This window comes from Oncorhynchus nerka, linkage group LG14, assembly GCF_034236695.1.
Source record: "Oncorhynchus nerka isolate Pitt River linkage group LG14, Oner_Uvic_2.0, whole genome shotgun sequence".
In the NCBI taxonomy this organism is placed as follows: domain Eukaryota; kingdom Metazoa; phylum Chordata; class Actinopteri; order Salmoniformes; family Salmonidae; genus Oncorhynchus; species Oncorhynchus nerka.
Genome location: NC_088409.1, coordinates 38,906,071 through 38,924,448, shown reverse-complemented (window position 1 = coordinate 38,924,448; position 18,378 = coordinate 38,906,071). Strand labels below are relative to the sequence as shown.

Genomic DNA, 18,378 nt, shown 5'->3' with positions numbered 1-18,378 from the left:
CTTCACTCTGCGGTTCAACTCATCCCAAACCATCTCAATTGGGTTGAGGTCGTGTGATTGTGGAGGCCAGCTCATCTGATGCAGCACTCCATCACTCTCCTTCTTGGTCAAATAGCCCTTACACAGCCTGGAGGTGTGTTGTGTCATTGACCTGCTGAAAAACAAGTGATAGTCCCACTAACCCACTATCTGCAAACCAGATGAGATGGTGTATCACTGTAGAATGCTGTGGTAACCATGATGTTTAAGAGTGCTTTGAATTGTAAATAAATCACAGACAGTGTCACCAGCAAATCACCCCCACACCATCACCCCTCCTTCTCCATGCTTCACGGTGGGAACCACACGTGCGGAGATCATCAGTACACCTACACTACGTCAGACCAAAGGACAGATTTCAACCGGTTTAATGTCCATTGCTCGTGTTTCTGGGCCCAAGCAAGTCTCTTCTTCTTTAGTAGTTGTTTCTTTGCAGCAATTCTTTGCAAGCATGAAAGCCTGATTCACGCAGTCTCCTCTGAACAGTTGATGTTGAGATGTGTCTGTTACTTGAACTCTGTGAAGCATTTATTTGGGCTGCAATCTGAGGTGCAGTTATTCTAATGAACGTATCCTCTGTAGCAGAGGTAACTCTGGATCTTCCTTTCCTGTGGCGGTCCTCATGAGAGACAGTTTCATCATCGCGCTTGATGGTGTTTGTGACTGCACTTGAAGAAACTTTCAAAGTTCTTGAAATTTTCCGGATTGACTGACCTTCCTGTCTTAAAGTAATGATGGACTGTCATTTCTCTTTGCTTATTTGAGCTGGACTTGGTCTTTTACCAATTAGGGCTATCTTCTGTATACCACCCCTACCTTGTCACAACACAAATGATTGGCTCAAATGCTTTAAGAAAGAAATAAAGTCCACAAAATAACTTTTAACAAGGCACACCTGTTAACTAGTTGCTCCTACCCTCTACTTTTTTGAACATTTTGTTAAAAATCGCGCAACATTTCAGCGCCCTGCTACTCATGCCAGGAATATAGTACGTTCATATGGTTAGAATGTGTGGATAGGAAACCCCCGGACGTTTTTAAAACTGGTTAAATCACGACTGTGGCTATTACATAACGTGCGTTACATTGGAAAGCGCAGGAAAACCTGATCACAGAAAATGGAAATAAATATCCTTGCGCCACTTCCAGCAATTGTTAACAGTGAGCCGAATTAGATAAGACCGAGCATTCAACTCCCACAGCATCCCCATGTTGTCTAGAGTCTTGTGAATTGAATCCTCTTTGATTCTTGGTTGAACCGAAACAGGGGCACCACTTACCTCCGGTCTCCGCCCAGATCATTCCGGAAGAGCTCTCTCGTGAAATTTTTTCCAAGACGACAGCTAATGATTTTGACATCGCCTATGGATGATTTTTTATCGCTTATTAACGTTTACTAATACCTAAAGTAGCATTACAAACGTATTTCGAAGTGTTTTGTGAAAGTTTATCGTCTACTTTTTGAATTTTAAAAAATGACGTTACGTTGTGAAATCGCTGTTTTTTTCGTTTATCACACAGTCTACATATAACGATATCTTGGCTTTATATGGCCCGATTTAATCGAAATAAAGACCCAATAGTGTTTATGGGACATCTAGGAGTGCCAACAAAGAAGATGGTGAAAGGTAATGACTGTTTTCTATTTTATTGTGCGGTTTGTGTATGTTTGAAATGCTAATTATTTTGTTTACGTCCCCTGCTGTGCTTTTGTGTAGTAGTGTATTGGTGCATGCTATCAGATAATAGCTTCTCATGCTGTCGCCGAAAAGCATTTTAAAAATCTGACTTGTTGCCTGGATTCACAACGAGTGTAGCTTTAATTTGATACCCTGCATGTGTATTTTAATGAACTTTTGAGTTTTAACTAATACTATTAGCATTTAGCGTAGCGCATTTGCATTTCCAGAGCTCTAGTTGGGACGCAAGCGTCCCAAGTAGAGGCAAGAGGTTAATTGAAATGCATTCCAGGTGACTACCTCATGAAGCTGGTTGAGAGAATGCCAAGAGTCTGCAAAGCTGTCATCAAGGCAAAGGGGGGCTACTTTGAAGAATCTCAAATATATTTGCTTAACACTTTTTTGGTTACTACACAATTCCATATGTGTTATTATCATCGTTTTGATATCTTCACTATTATTTTACTATGAAGAAAATAGTAAAAAATAAAGAAAAATCATTGAATGAGTAGGTGTGTCCAAACTTTTGACTTGTACAGCACATATTTGTGAATACTCTCACACATGCATGCACACAACTTTCTCATTTCTCATTTCTCATTTATCCTTCTTATCCTCCCCTGTTATCTTATCTCCTCTCCTCTTCACTCTCTCATTCCTCCTTTCTAACCTCATCCACTCTACCACTGTCAACCCTAATCAGATACCCCATCAGAAGCGGAGAGGAGAGGGCTAGGTCGGGATGGCATTCCCGGTCTGAGAAATGGGAATAATGAGATGGGATCAAAGGAATCTGAATCCTGACTGCTGGTGTCTGTCATGTTAGAGTGCTGGGTGCTCCATTGTGGAGCTCCACAGTGGGACCTTCATACTAGTCCTTATAAAGCTATGTAAGAGCTGAATAAGGACGTGGTTGAGGTTCTACAGTAGTGAGTCTGATGAGTAGAGATGTATGAAAAGGACTGTCAAGAATGCAGATGTGCACAAGGCTGGATGACTTACACTAAACATGACACATTTCATTCCATAAACAATCTCCATTTCATATTGTACTAGTTCCTGCACCAGCTTCCGACCCCCACGCTCAGACATATGCGCATAAACACAAACACACACTGTTTCTCTCTCTCCGTCTCTCTCTCTTTCTCTCTCTCACAGAGACACACATACCCACACTCCCTGTCTGTCTGCATCTGGCTCGGGCCCTGTTTACCAGCACGGAGGAGATTTTAGGAGACAAACACCATCTGTGTGAGACATGTCGGGCCTTCATTACGACATGTCATGCTCCTATCGGGAGTGTGTGTGTGTGGAGGGGGCTTAAGTGCGCTGGCCGTCAAAGCTTCTGACCACGATCTGCCGTGACACTCGCCAAGAGGGTGTGTGTGTGTTGAGTGAGTGAGTAAGTGTGTGAGTGTGTGTTGGGTGGCAGGGAGTAGCTCCTGTACTTTTGCCTCCGGCCGCCTCCCTAATGATCGGTCTGGCCATATGGTTAACCCCCCCCCCTTAAGTAAGACTGGTGAGGGGGACAACTGTGCACATCAGGGGGGTGGAGGGGGGCTCAAGGGTTAAGTGATTTCATCCTAAGCAAAGCAGGAGCTCCACTGAAGGCCCCAAAACTCTGATTAAGGTCACTAGCATATCCCCCCCCCACACCATGTATTGGACCCCATCCCCTAGCCCAATCTGCTTACCATTAAGCTAGACAACCTATATCTGTTTACTGACAAACCTTCAGCTCAACTCAACTCCAATGTCAACCTCAGCAAAAAAACCTTGATCTTGTTAAAGCCCATCCAAAAGTTCTTAATTCAGCACATTTTCCACTTGGGGATAGAAACCCGATGCTAAAAGGATGTCTGTCTGCAACAAAAGACGCTGAAACTAATCAGCTTTGGGGGGAGCGTTTAACAGGGGCCCTTCTATTCCCCACGGATCTGTTCCCTAATTATTCAATTCCCCAAGTTCCACTGGGAGTGTAATGGGAAAATATTGGGATTTCATGGAAAAAGGCCCTTGACGTGCTTTGAAATGAAATACACTGGGGATATTCTCATATGAAACAGATCTCTCCATGTGTTTGTCAACTTGACTATCTCTGTTGTGGAGTAGCATCCACCGTATGGTGGAACAGTGGTGGCTGGTAAAGAGAGGTCACAGAGAAACCAATGGAAGTACCTCAGCTGAAGATTGTAATGGGAGAGTTATGAGATGTGAATTGTCTTGTCACACCACCACTAGCACAATAAAGGTGTATTGTTGTATGGATATTTTGTGTGTGTGTGTCATCATTATAATGCTAAATGGTTTGTGGATGTTGACAGGTTGGTGAGAGACTCTGAGAGTAGGGGACCATATATAAACTGGAGTTCACTAATCCTGTTACAGAAGCACACACACATGCACACCTGGACCAACGACAGTGTGTGTGTGTGTGTTGATGTGTGAGGGTGTGATGATGTGATGACAGGGTGGATGGACATCAGAGCAGGCAGGCAAGCTTCACTGGTCAATGAACACTGAGGTGATTTCACCTGAACTGTTTCACTAAGCTGTGTGTGTATGTATCACAGGGCTGTGGAGTGTGACAGTCAACCACTGATCTATAGGAACACTGTCACCTCCAGCACCAACATGGGACACTGAAATGACACACTCAACACTATGACTGACCCCGGAAAATGGGACAGTAGCACAAAAAAAGAAAACAGAGGGGATGAAAAGGATAGACAGAATAATGAGGTAGAGAGAGAGAGAGAGAGAGAGAGAGAGAGAAAGCAGAGGAAAGCAGAGGAAAGACCAGAGATGAGCCAGGAGAGCTGAAAGAGAGGGAGGGAAAGGAGACACACAAAATTAGCAGGTCTGAAATATGTGAAATGAGACGAGAGGATCTGAGATGAGACACCACGAGACGAGAGACTAGACAACACAGGCAGACATCAACCCTACTTACACCACCACAAGCATAGCCAGGATTGGCTGAGCTCAAACCTCCCCCTCAAGACCTGCCTGCTCAGCAAGGCTAGCGCTTAGCCAGGGATCGTGTCATGTTTTACAGCTAATCTCCCCGCTAATACAGATCATCTCCCTGCTTGGACACCTGCGTGGGAGGCCAGGGGGAGACAAAATGGCCACCACGGCAGTTTATTCCACTCACTCCTGTCTCTCCGTTGAGAGAGACGTTTTCCCTAATTACCAGATGGACACATTGTTGAGACGGCGAATTGGGGTAAAGTCTACAGAGCGGTGGTGGGATAAGCCGGAGCATTTGGGAGGGAATTATAGTTGTTGTTTGCGGTAAGTTTGCTATCTTAGCACTTCTTAATTCTGCTTCAGTGTCTTTTTGGGCTGTATGCTTTTACAAATCCGCCAAGGGATCAGGCTGGGGACGCCTGAATAGGGATAAAAAGCAGAGCCAAGACAGTTGCTAATTCAACTGAACATTGGAAAGGAAAAACAAAAACAAACCCTAAATTCAAAATGGTGGCCCCACTTCTCGCCTTAGTCATTTGCTAACTCTTTAAATGTAATGTAGCAGCCCATTAAATCAGATGTCATTTCAACACCTGTGTCGGCAGCATGGAAGGTGTCATTTCCACCAAAACAACGATCGACATCTACTCACACAAAGGATTTACCGTTGTCATTAAGACGGCACACTGTTTTTCTTATTTATTAATTTTCAGAGGAGGAGAGACGAGGGACAAACAGAAACAAAGAGACAAACATCAAATGACTACCTCGGGGGGCCGCATCCATACCTCCCACATTCACCACAGAGATTTGCTAACAAGCTCTGACAGAAAATGAGAGGAATAGAGAGAGTGACAGAGTGGGAGTCAGAGACGGAGAGACGGAGAGAGAAAGAATACTTTACATAAATATACCTCCTATACTTTTCTTAATCTCTGTGGAGCCTGTCAAAGCATCAACAGAAAAATCAACTTGATATTGACAGGAATTCATAAGCAGAGAGGGAAGTGACAGGGGGAGAGTGTGTGATTCCATTACAGTCGAGAGACAGAGTTGAACAGACAAGTAGGAAAAGCGACACCAGGATCAACACACACTGTACCACTAGAGTCCAAGTCCTCTATGGGTATCAGGCACTTCAACAAAGACATTATGACTACTGGACCCAGAGGACTGACATTGTGCTTACATTCAATTCTCAATTGTTATGTTCGTGTGTCTTCAGATTTGTATCTGCCAAGGCCTTTGTAAAGATGAAAGATAATATTCCATGGGAGTAAACACTAGGATGACAAACAGTGCTGTCCAAATAATGTTAGAACTACGTCCCAGGAAACTAGCACCAATAACTTTACTTATTAACTTATCATTGTGAGCGCTATTTTTTTCAACAACAAAAAAGTCCAAACCCAGGTTGACTGATTGAACCCTCCCCACCCTGAGACCAAGCCCAATGTGCCTCACCTTCATCTTCATCATTGGCCGTCACGGTGATGAGGACGAAGCCCACCTCCTTGTCTTCCTCCACGCTCACCTCGTACACCGATTGGGCGAAAGCCGGAGCGTTGTCGTTGACGTCCGTCACAAGGATCCGTGCGTAGGCCGTGTCTGTGTGAACCAATGAGAGGGATCTTTACTCAGGACTAACAACCAATCCAGATTGAAGCATGGCCCTAGACAGCAACACTAATGTATAGTACTCTGACATTAAATTACATTGGCCTGGTCTATGTGGACCAAAGACATTAAAAAGAGAGTACATTACTCTAAGTATTCCACCTGGCAAGAGAAAACAGAAGCAGTAACCATCTAACCTCACAGAACACAGCAGTGTAATACCAACAGGGACAAAAGGGAGAATAATGTTTATTAGCTAGTCATTTCCGTATGAACTCTAGCGGGATCTTGATGGCTTGAACAAACAGTGTGTTGGTGGGATGATCGTAGCATCACTGCTCTTTTGCTGTACCTCTGTGTGCGAGTCGTTATTGACCCAAAACCCAGATTAGCCATTAGCTCGTTCCATTAGCGCATCGCTAACGACGTCTTAATGAATGAAGTTCATGCTCGAATAACAGGGATAGAGCCAGCTGGTGTGTGTGTATGTCTGTGTGTGTGTGTTTTGTGTTTCTGTGTGTGTTCCTGTTACTGCCTGGTTAGAAAACGACTGATGTGTTATTGACTGGTTAGGTAATGGGGGGGGGGGGGGGGGGGTTGATCGAGGATAGGGTTGGTAAGGGGACAGAGCTACCTATTATGAAAGAGTATGATACTCAGAGATTCCCTGTGCCCGTGTGTGGACCGCAAACATGTGTGTATGCATAGGAGTGTAGGTATGTGAGATACCCACCAGTGTTGGGCTGGCCCTGCTGTCCAGGCCTGGCTGACTCGGAGCTGTCCTGAGACTGGACCTCTATGAGGTAGGAACCTTTCTGCTCACGGTCAAACGAGGCCCGGGTGTGTATAACCCCAGTGTAGGAGTTAATACTGAAGTACTGAGAGTCTCCACTCTCATCCTTCAAGATCACATAGTTTATCTGTAGACAAAGATCGAAACGTTAATGCAATAGCAGGACAAAATGACATACAATATTGTGTATCTGTTGAATTATTCTCATTGAAAATCATAAGAGAATCAAGTGATTATGGGAAATGTAGTCATTCGCAAAAGAGTCCGCCGGGGTCCTCACCATTCCATGGAGGCCTGAGTCGAGGTCCGTAGCAGAAACCTGGGCCACCGATGTTCCGATCTCTGCCCCCTCTGGAACGGTAGCCTCGTAGGTGGAGGACAGGAAGAAGGGAACGTTGTCGTTTACATCTGGAGAGGGGAGAGACAGGCCAGAGGTCAGGGTCAGGGAGGTGATACAGGCCTTCTATTAAGAGCCTGCTAACAGAGGTCCTACCACACCTATTGTTTTGACCTCAAGAATGCTAATGTTAAGTAGACAAACCCAACTCTTATGTCACTGACTCTCCAGGTTATAAGACTACTCTCCAGGTTATAAGACTACTCTCCAGGTTATAAGACTACTCTCCAGGTTATAAGACTACTCTCCAGGTTATAAGACTACTCTCTACATTTACATTACATTTAAGTCATTTAGCAGACACTCTTATCCAGAGCGACTTACAAATTGGTGCATTCATCTTATGACATCCAGTGGAACAGCCACTTTACAATAGTGCATCTAAATCTTTTAAGGGGGTGAGAAGAATTACTTTATCCTATCCTAGGTATTCCTTAAAGAGGTGGGGTTTCAGGTGTCTCCGGAAGGTGGTGATTGACTCCGCTGTCCTGGCGTCGTGAGGGAGTTTGTTCCACCATTGGGGGGCCAGAGCAGCGAACAGTTTTGACTGGGCTGAGCGGGAACTGTACTTCCTCAGTGGTAGGGAGGCGAGCAGGCCAGAGGTGGATGAACGCAGTGCCCTTGTTTGGGTGTAGGGCCTGATCAGAGCCTGGAGGTACTGAGGTGCCGTTCCCCTCACAGCTCCGTAGGCAAGCACCATGGTCTTATAGCGGATGCGAGCTTCAACTGGAAGCCAGCGGAGAGAGCGGAGGAGCGGGGTGACGTGAGAGAACTTGGGAAGGTTGAACACCAGACGGGCTGCGGCGTTCTGGATGAGTTGTAGGGGTTTAATGGCACAGGCAAGGAGCCCAGCCAACAGCGAGTTGCAGTAATCCAGACGGGAGATGACAAGTGCCTGGATTAGGACCTGCGCCGCTTCCTGTGTGAGGCAGGGTCGTACTCTGCGGATGTTGTAGAGCATGAACCTACAGGAACGGGCCACCGCCTTGATGTTATTTGAGAACGACAGGGTGTTGTCCAGGATCACGCCAAGGTTCTTAGCGCTCTGGGAGGAGGACACAATGGAGTTGTCAACCGTGATGGCGAGATCATGGAACGGGCAGTCCTTCCCGGGAGGAAGAGCAGCTCCGTCTTGCCGAGGTTCAGCTTGAGGTGGTGATCCGTCATCCACACTGATATGTCTGCCAGACATGCAGAGATGCGATTCGCCACCTGGTCATCAGAAGGGGAAAGGAGAAGATTAATTGTGTGTCGTCTGCATAGCAATGATAGGAGAGACCATGTGAGGTTATGACAGAGCCAAGTGACTTGGTGTATAGCGAGAATAGGAGAGGGCCTAGAACAGAGCCCTGGGGACACCAGTGGTGAGAGCACGTGGTGAGGAGACAGATTCTCGCCACGCCACCTGGTAGGAGCGACCTGTCAGGTAGGATGCAATCCAAGCGTGGGCCGCGCCGGAGATGCCCAACTCGGAGAGGGTGGAGAGGAGGATCTGATGGTTCACAGTATCGAAGGCAGCCGATAGGTCTAGAAGGATGAGAGCAGAGGAGAGAGAGTTAGCTTTAGCAGTGCGGAGCGCCTCCGTGATACAGAGAAGAGCAGTCTCAGTTGAATGACTAGTCTTGAAACCTGACTGATTTGGATCAAGAAGGTCATTCTGAGAGAGATAGCGGGAGAGCTGGCCAACGACGGCACGTTCAAGAGTTTTGGAGAGAAAAGAAAGAAGGGATACTGGTCTGTAGTTGTTGACATCGGAGGGATCGAGTGTAGGTTTTTTCAGAAGGGGTGCAACTCTCGCTCTCTTGAAGACGGAAGGGACGTAGCCAGCGGTCAGGGATGAGTTGATGAGCGAGGTGAGGTAAGGGAGAAGGTCTCCGGAAATGGTCTGGAGAAGAGAGGAGGGGATAGGGTCAAGCGGGCAGGTTGTTGGGCGGCCGGCCGTCACAAGATGCGAGATTTCATCTGGAGAGAGAGGGGAGAAAGAGGTCAGAGTACAGGGTAGGGCAGTGTGAGCAGAACCAGCGGTGTCGTTTGACTTAGCAAACGAGGATTGGATGTCGTCGACCTTCTTTTCAAAATGGTTGTGAAGTCATCTGCAGAGAGGAGGGGGAGGGGAGGAGGATACAGGATGGAGGAGAAGGTGGCAAAGAGCTTCCTAGGGTTAGAGGCAGATGCTTGGAATTTAGAGTGGTAGAAAGTGGCTTTAGCAGCAGAGACATAAGAGGAAAATGTAGAGAGGAGGGAGTGAAAGGATGCCAGGTTCGCAGGGAGGCGAGTTTTCCTCCATTTCCGCTCGGCTGCCCGGAGCCCTGTTCTGTGAGCTCGCAATGAGTCGTCGAGCCACGGAGCGGGAGGGAGGACCGAGCCGGCCTGGAGGATAGGGGACATAGAGAGTCAAAGGATGCAGAAAGGGAGGAGAGGAGGGTTGAGGAGGCAGAATCAGGAGATAGGTTGGAGAAGGTTTGAGCAGAGGGAAGAGATGATAGGATGGAAGAGGAGAGAGTAGCGGGGGAGAGAGAGCGAAGGTTGGGACGGCGCGATACCATCCGAGTAGGGGCAGTGTGGGAAGTGTTGGATGAGAGCGAGAGGGAAAAGGATACAAGGTAGTGGTCGGAGACTTGGAGGGGAGTTGCAATGAGGTTAGTGGAAGAACAGCATCTAGTAAAGATGAGGTCGAGCGTATTGCCTGCCTTGTGAGTAGGGGGGAAGGTGAGAGGGTGAGGTCAAAAGAGGAGAGGAGTGGAAAGAAGGAGGCAGAGAGGAATGAGTCAAAGGTAGACGTGGGGAGGTTAAAGTCGCCCAGAACTGTGAGAGGTGAGCCGTCCTCAGGAAAGGAGCTTATCAAGGCATCAAGCTCATTGATGAACTCTCCGAGGGAACCTGGAGGGTGATAAATGATAAGGATGTTAAGCTTGAAAGGGCTGGTAACTGTGACAGCATGGAATTCAAAGGAGGCGATAGACAGATGGGTAAGGGGAGAAAGAGAGAATGACCACTTGGGAGAGATGAGGATCCCGGTGCCACCACCCCGCTGACCAGAAGCTCTCGGGGTGTGCGAGAACACGTGGGCGGACGAAGAGAGAGCTGTAGGAGTAGCAGTGTTATCTGTGGTGATCCATGTTTCCGTCAGTGCCAAGAAGTCGAGGGACTGGAGGGAGGTATAGGCTGAGATGAACTCTGCCTTGTTGGCCGCAGATCGGCAGTTCCAGAGGCTACCGGAGACCTGGAACTCCACGTGGGTCGTGCGCGCTGGGACCACCAGATTAGGGTGGCTGCGGCCACGCGGTGTGGAGCGTTTGTATGGTCTGTGCAGAGAGGAGAGAACAGGGATAGACAGACACATAGTTGACAGGCTACAGAAGAGGCTACGCTAATGCAAAGGAGATTGGAATGACAAGTGGGCTACACGTCTCGAATGTTCAGAAAGTTAAGCTTACGTAGCAAGAATCTTATTGACTAAAATGATTAAAATGATACAGTACTGCTGAAGTAGGCTAGCTGGCAGTGGCTGCGTTGTTGACTTTGTAGGCTAGCTGGCAGTGGCTGCGTTGTTGACACTACACTAATCAAGTCGTTCCGTTGAGTGTAATTGTTTCGACAGTGCTGCTATTCGGGGGCTAGCTGGCTAGCTAGCAGTGTTGATTACGTTACGTTGCGTTAAAAGAACGACGATAGCTGGCTAGCTAACCTAGAAAATCGCTCTAGACTACACAATTATCTTTGATACAGAGACGGCTATGTAGCTAGCTATGTAGCTAGCTACGATCAAACAAATCAAACCGTTGTACTGTAATGAAATGAAATGAAAATGTGATACTACCTGTGGAGCGAAGCGGAATCGACCCGGAGTTGTTGAGTGCGGAAGTTCTATTCGGTAGGCGTTGGCTAGCTGTTGGCTAGCTAGCAGTGTCTCCTACGTTAAGGACGACAAATAGCTGGCTAGCTAACCTCGGTAAATTAAGATAATCACTCTAAAACTACACACTCTAAACTACACAATTATCTTGGATACGAAGACAGCAAAGACAACTATGTAGCTAGCTAACACTACACTAATCAAGTCGTTCAGTTGAGTGTAATAGTTTCGACAGTGCTGCTATTCGGTAGACGGTGGACGTTTGCTAGCTGGCTAGCTGCTGGGCAGATAGCAGTGTAGACTACGTTAGGACGACGAAATACGATAATTACGCAATTATCTTTGATACAATGACGGCTATGTAGCTAGCTAAGAAGAAATTGCTAAGATTAGACAAATCAAACCGTTGTACTATAATGAAATGTAATGAAATGTAGTGAAAAGTTATACTACCTGCGGACCGAAGTGCGGATGCGACCGCTCGCTCCAACCCGGAAGAACACCCGTGGCTACATACTCTAGGTTATAAGACTACTCTCCAGGTTATAAGACTACTCTCCAGGTTATAAGACTACTCTCCAGGTTATAAGACTACTCTCCAGGTTATAAGACTACTCTCTAGGTTATAAGACTACTCTCCAGGTTATAAGACTACTCTCCAGGTTATAAGACTACTCTCCAGGTTATAAGACTACTCTCTAGGTTATAAGACTACTCTCCAGGTTATAAGACTACTCTCCAGGTTATAAGACTACTCTCCAGGTTATAAGACTACTCTCCAGGTTATAAGACTACTCTCTAGGTATCCATAAGATGAGGAACATTTGATTTCCCTAAACGCTCCAAAAAGACAATTATTGACAAAGTCAGACAAGAAGACCCTCTTTTCTTCACGCTATTAGAACTAGATATTTGTGTTCTCGCCTCCTTCACTGGCGCATGTGGTATGAGTCATCGCTAAACACGCAGTCATTTTAGCCGCTAGTGTTCTCTGTCGCTAGCTGATTACACCGTCCTCCAACAGGTTTCCAGGAACTACATCTTCCCTGTCATTACCTTTCAATCTCCTCTCTTCCTCCTCTCAGCCTCCCTCCTTCATTAACTGAGCTGGAGCTTCAAGCCTGCCTGCTGTCCTCTCTCTCTCTTTTCCTCATAAAATCTCAGTTCACTCCAGCACTGTCATGACCAAAGACGAAAAGGTACTGTACATAAAATAATTGCCATTTAATAGACACTTTTATCAGAAGCACCTTACAGTCGTGAGTGTGTACATTTTAGATAAGGGTGGTCCTGGGATTTGAACCCATAACCCTGGCAGTGCAAGTGCCATGCTCTACCAACTGAGCTATAGAGGACCACAGTTGCTTCCATGAGTTGCATGCCTCATAGTCTTACAAGAGTAAATGTATCCAGTGTTTCACGACAGTATACACACTGATAAAATGTTCAAATGCCTCCTACCTGTAACATTGACGTAGACGGTAGTAAAAGAGGCCAGTGGAACAGCAGCTACGTTCTGCACTCTGACCCTTAGTGTGAAGAAGCGTGTGGTCTCATAGTCCAGAGGCTCAGCCACCAGTATGGATGCAGAGCCATCAGCCCTGTTGGGTTTGATGTAGAAACGGACAGGCATGTTGGTCTCTGGCACCTGACCCTCTTCAAGGTTATAGGTCACTCTAGGGTCACCCAGCGGTGAAGTGGCCTTGATCGTCTGGAGGAGAGGAAGCAGGATATGACATCATTAGTGATAGGATAGGGAGGTGGATATATATGCAAGTGTATATGAAAGTCTGAACAGAGTGAATGTGTGTGTGTGTGTGCGTGTGTTTATATGAATGTCTGAACAGAGTGAATGTGTGTGTGTGTTTATATGAATGTCTGAACAGAGTGAATGTGTGTGTGTGTGTGTGTGCGTGTGTTTATATGAATGTCTGAACAGAGTGAATGTGTGTGTGTGTTTATATGAATGTCTGAACAGAGAGAATGTGTGTGTGTGTTTATATGAATGTCTGAACAGAGTGAATGTGTGTGTGTGTTTATATGAATGTCTGAACAGAGAGAATGTGTGTGTGTGTTTATATGAATGTCTGAACAGAGTGAATGTGTGTGTGTGTTTATATGAATGTCTGAACAGAGTGAATGTGTGTGTGTGTGCGTGTGTTTATATGAATGTCTGAACAGAGTGAATGTGTGTGTGTGTTTATATGAATGTCTGAACAGAGTGAGTGTGTTCTTTTGTCTGTGCAGGTTCATTTGAGTACCAGTGTGTGTTTCTGAGGTACAACACAGAAAACTTTGAGAAACCTGCTTGGGCATGCTGTAATGTCCCATAGATTATTATTTATTTATTTTTTATCTTGGAGGGGAATTACTGAAAAAGAACCAAGGACTAACAAAATGAGCAGGCTTTGGCCAAAGCTCCCTAAAGATCATTTGCATTATTAGTGAGCGGACCACTCTAAAATCAGCACAGCCATCTCCCTACTGCTGACTCTACTTCAGGTATACATTGGAGACACTCCAAGCTTAATCCATCAAAGTTCCTATTGAACTGATATTAACACTTTTTGGAGACACTTTCCACTGGAAAATCAGCTCCAGACTATCCGGTTCTAAATGAAGGCTGCAGGGTTTTCACAACGCTCCCACTCTCTCTTTTCCAGGAACCGTGGCAGAGAAAACCAAAGTGACAGGAAATGATACGGGGAAGTATATCGCTGCCGTGCATACCTGGGTACAGAGGGAGCCCATCAATGGGATTTCACAGACATGGTGTCACGCTTATTGATGCCCCCCTTTCCTGTTTATACCAGTATGGAGGTCAGGTGTGAGAATGTTTTCTTTACATCTCTGTATGAAACATATGGGGCGGTTGGAAGGACGTCATCCTACACTCACGGGGACAACAGGCAGGATTCTCATTGTTCTGAGGACTCCATTATGGGTCACAGCTGCACGCTGTCTGGCACCAAATCATTTGTTACTTCAATGGTTCCTCCAAACAAAATCCATAAACGGGAGCATGTATTACATAGATGATAGTATGTTCAAGTGTGTTCAATAATTCATAGTTCTAGCTCTTGTCCAAACATGTCAACATAATGGTCCAAACTATCTACGGACGTGTTTGGACTGCACTTTTCTAATGGCTTTGCCTTGAGTAGGAATGTGTGAGGAGAGAGGCAACCTCTTTAACCAAGGGCAAGGACACCACTCTCCTTTGTGACTGTATGTGTGTGTGCTCTGTGTATGTAACTGTTTGTGTGGCCGTTCGGTGTGTGTGTGTACAGACTAGAGCTTTTAAGGCCCACGTTGTCCTTTCCCTGCCACACAGCCACAGAGTCACAACCTTGACAGGGAAGGATTACATTAACCATGGCCGAATGAACCTCACTTCACCACTCATTCTGCTTCGATCCAGCTGAGGCTCTACACACACACACACACACACACACACACACACACACACACACACACACACACACACACACACACACACACACACACACACACACACACACACACACACACACACACACATTAACTCCTAAACTTCACTATATCTACACTGGAGAACAGTATTCTGACATGGCTGTCTACATTTGCAAATCGTCCATTTCGGAAGCATAGGAACGTGAGATTACAGCAGAGAGAGCTATAATGGAATGGTAGCCTTTGACTCCATGTCTGGCAAACAAAGGCATTCAATCTTCTCATTGACTGACTGGGGTGTAACCAGGCACTGTTCTTGGACTCCAGCCAACAATGGAAAATCTAAATGGCACCGGATAGATTTGAACTTTTCAAGTGGTTATCTGGACATGCTAGACTGCACTGTGAGCCATTGTCTGAAAAAAACAATCCTGGAAGCACAAGAAAAACAAAATAATAATTCATTATCTGTCGAGAAACACCAAAACCCATTGTTACCCATTATGAAATTGCAATAACATAAGAGGAAAAGCATTGGAAGGGAGAACATTGAAAGTAGCATTGTTGTATTGTATGTCCATGACTCACTATACTTGGTTAGAGCTAAAGACAAAGAAAGAGAGAGTCAGGGAGAACACCTGAAGATAACGCAACAGCAAAAACCTCTCAGACTTTCCTTTCCGACTCAGTGGAGGAGGGCGCTCTCTCTATCCCTCCAGTAGCGAGCTAGTATGTTAGCGAGACCTCTAGACGTACAGAGGTGCCCCTGTGGACCCCCAACTTCCCACCCACCTCAGCTTCTCACAAAAAAATAATTCACTTTTTTGCTTCAAAAGCCTTGTTGTGTTGAAATATTCATGCCAGCATGAGTTTTGCTTCAATAATTAATTTTGATTATCTGCTGAGAAAATACAAAAACTTGTCCAACCTCTTGTATTCCACCTTATTACGCACTGGGACTCCCCTCCCCGGTTTACGGGGGCGAGCCCTGGAACAGGAGCATGATGGGATTGATACCCCATTATCTCGCCGACGTGCTAAAGAACAAGGCCCCTTAATTACTTCCTCAAGGTTGCAATTACCGCGTTTGGAAATTCGCTAATTATCGTTCCTTGAGATAATTCCACAATGAGATGCTTGATATTTAAAATTTTAATTAGGGAGATGGAGAGATAGATAGATGGATGGAGGAGGGAGGCGAGAGAGAGAGAGAGAGAAAAAAGAGATACTAGGGTAGATGAATAGGCACTCAGTAGCACAACAAGGCAGCTCAGGGCTGCTAATGAATGCATTATACTGTTTAACAAGCCTAATTTGTATTTAGAGTTCTAAGGATGAATTACTGTGAAGGCTCCCAAAGCACAGAACAGATTTTAACAGTCGGTTGCTGCAGTTACTCCACACCAGGGAGTAAATACTGTACTTAGAGTGGAGCGAGAGAGAGATAGAGAGAGAGGAAAAAACTCAGTGTAATTGTTGTGAAGTGCTTTGTTGTTCAAGTTATACTAGTACAGAGAGACATTGTAGAGTGTGAGAGGGAGAGAAAGAGAGAGGGAGAGTGTAGATAAAGACAATTTGTAAATGAATAGAGAGAGAGCAGAAGAAAAAAAGAGAGAAAGTGAACAAGTTCTCTGGCTAATAACGATTCTCCACTAACGGTTGGAAGTGTTGAAAGTTTTCTCCATTAAAAGGCCAGCGACTACCATGGTAACTCCCGGCAGCCGTTATCTTGAAAGCTTTTATAGGAGGCAATATTATTTGTCCATCCAATCAGAGGCTGCCGTTAACCACCATTAGTAAACCTATTGAGCCCACCACACTACAGAGACTATAGTGGACCATTACACCAACTTACGGAGCTTCCTGAAAGAGTTTGGATGAGGGAGGGGGAGAGGGGGGGGGGGAGCGAGACAGACGAGAGAAGAGAGGAAAGATAAAAAGAAAGAAGCCGAGAGAAATCAATGAAGGAAAGGGCTGAGAGTAGAAGAGCACGACCCTTTCATACAGGGCTCGGTGATCTCTAGGGAAAGTGGTGTGTGTTCTTCTATTAGCTAAGACATATGAGACCACATGCAGAGCGCCATTGGGACTGGCCTCTTTGGCACATGCACAGTCACTGCACAAGAGACAGAGTAGACAGTAATTGTTGACCTTTATGGGGTCAATGTGGCCATTAATAAAATTGTCATGAATGGTAACTAGGCCATAATGCATCCATGAACAACATTATAAAGGGCTCATAAGCTTGACCATAAGATGTCAACATGCATCCAACATTTACTAGAATCATCTTCCATATGTTCATCTTCATAAGAAAGTGCTCAAGACCATCTGAATTCAATAAGTCAACAATTCACAAGAAACTCAATTTCTCGCATTTCAGTTCAGAGGTGCCTAGCATGTCCTCTCAATGGCACAATGCAAAAAGCCTAAAGCTGAGGCAGCACGGACTTAGCTCTAATGAGAAATCATCTCATTACACATCAATGATGTCTGGGGGGCTAAGCGGATCAGAGACGTAGCCTAGCTTGGCCTAGCCTAGCGTAGCAGTAGCTCCACTGCTGTCAAGCTAAATGGTTGGCCTTGAGCATGTTTTGGTGTAGAGAAAGGGTTGTGTTCGTGTTCCGTCGTCAACCTTTCACCTGCTTCATATTCCTTGTGTATTGCAGTGGGTGACTTCTGGTATGTATGTGTGTTTAGCACATCAGATCTATCTTTGACAGGTTGCACCCCCCAATGAATAAGCCCAGGGTATGTAAACAACGCGGCACTCTCCTCCTGCTCCATCACTCCACTTCAAAAAGAGATGGACCCAAAAACAACCCCCACACATCCTCAACAACAAAAAAGAGGCCTGAGGAGGAAAGTGCGTTGACAGCGCTGATGAGACAAAAGCAACCATCCTACTGGCTCTCCACATGAGAAGTGCCTCATTGATATGGAGATTTCTCCCTGCATCCGTGTCTCTCATCCCTGGCAACAGTGTAATTAACAGATCATATTAACCCTGCTAAATTTAAAACAACAATCTACATAGCCGCAATAATGCCACCTCGGTGTCGGGATGAACCAACGAAGAGGAGAGGAAGGGGGTGGAGGTGGGGACTGAACCAACGAAGAGGAGAGGAAGGGGGTGGAGGTGGGGGACTGAACCAACGAAGAGGAGAGGAAGGGGGTGGAGGTGGGGGACTGAACCAACGAAGAGGAGAGGAAGGGGTGGAGGTGGGGGACTGAACCAACGAAGAGGAGAGGAAGGGGGTGGAGGTGGGGGACTGAACCAACGAAGAGGAGAGGAAGGGGGTGGAGGTGGGGGAATGAACCAACGAAGAGGAGAGGAAGGGGGTGGAGGTGGGGGACTGAACCAACGAAGAGGAGAGGAAGGGGGTGGAGGTGGGGGACTGAACCAACGAAGAGGAGAAGAAGGGGTGGAGGTGGGGGAATGAACCAACGAAGAGGAGAGGAAGGGGGTGGAGGTGGGGGACTGAACCAACGAAGAGGAGAGGAAGGGGTGGAGGTGGGGGACTGAACCAACGAAGAGGAGAGGAAGGGGGTGGAGGTGGGGGACTGAACCAACGAAGAGGAGAGGAAGGGG

At 46.2% G+C, this 18,378-nt stretch overlaps 1 protein-coding gene across 1 annotated transcript in view; it reads right to left on the bottom strand.

Moving 5' to 3' along the window:
• The window catches only part of si:dkey-22o22.2 (neural-cadherin), an 84,393-nt gene that overhangs the window by 18,076 nt on the left and 47,939 nt on the right, over positions 1-18,378 (bottom strand). The window contains exons 16-19 of the mRNA XM_065027196.1: positions 12,816-13,065; positions 7,382-7,509; positions 7,042-7,228; positions 6,156-6,299 (exon numbers count right to left, since the gene is read on the bottom strand). Coding sequence (XP_064883268.1) covers positions 6,156-6,299; positions 7,042-7,228; positions 7,382-7,509; positions 12,816-13,065 — 709 coding nt within the window. The remainder of the gene's footprint in view (positions 1-6,155; positions 6,300-7,041; positions 7,229-7,381; positions 7,510-12,815; positions 13,066-18,378) is intronic.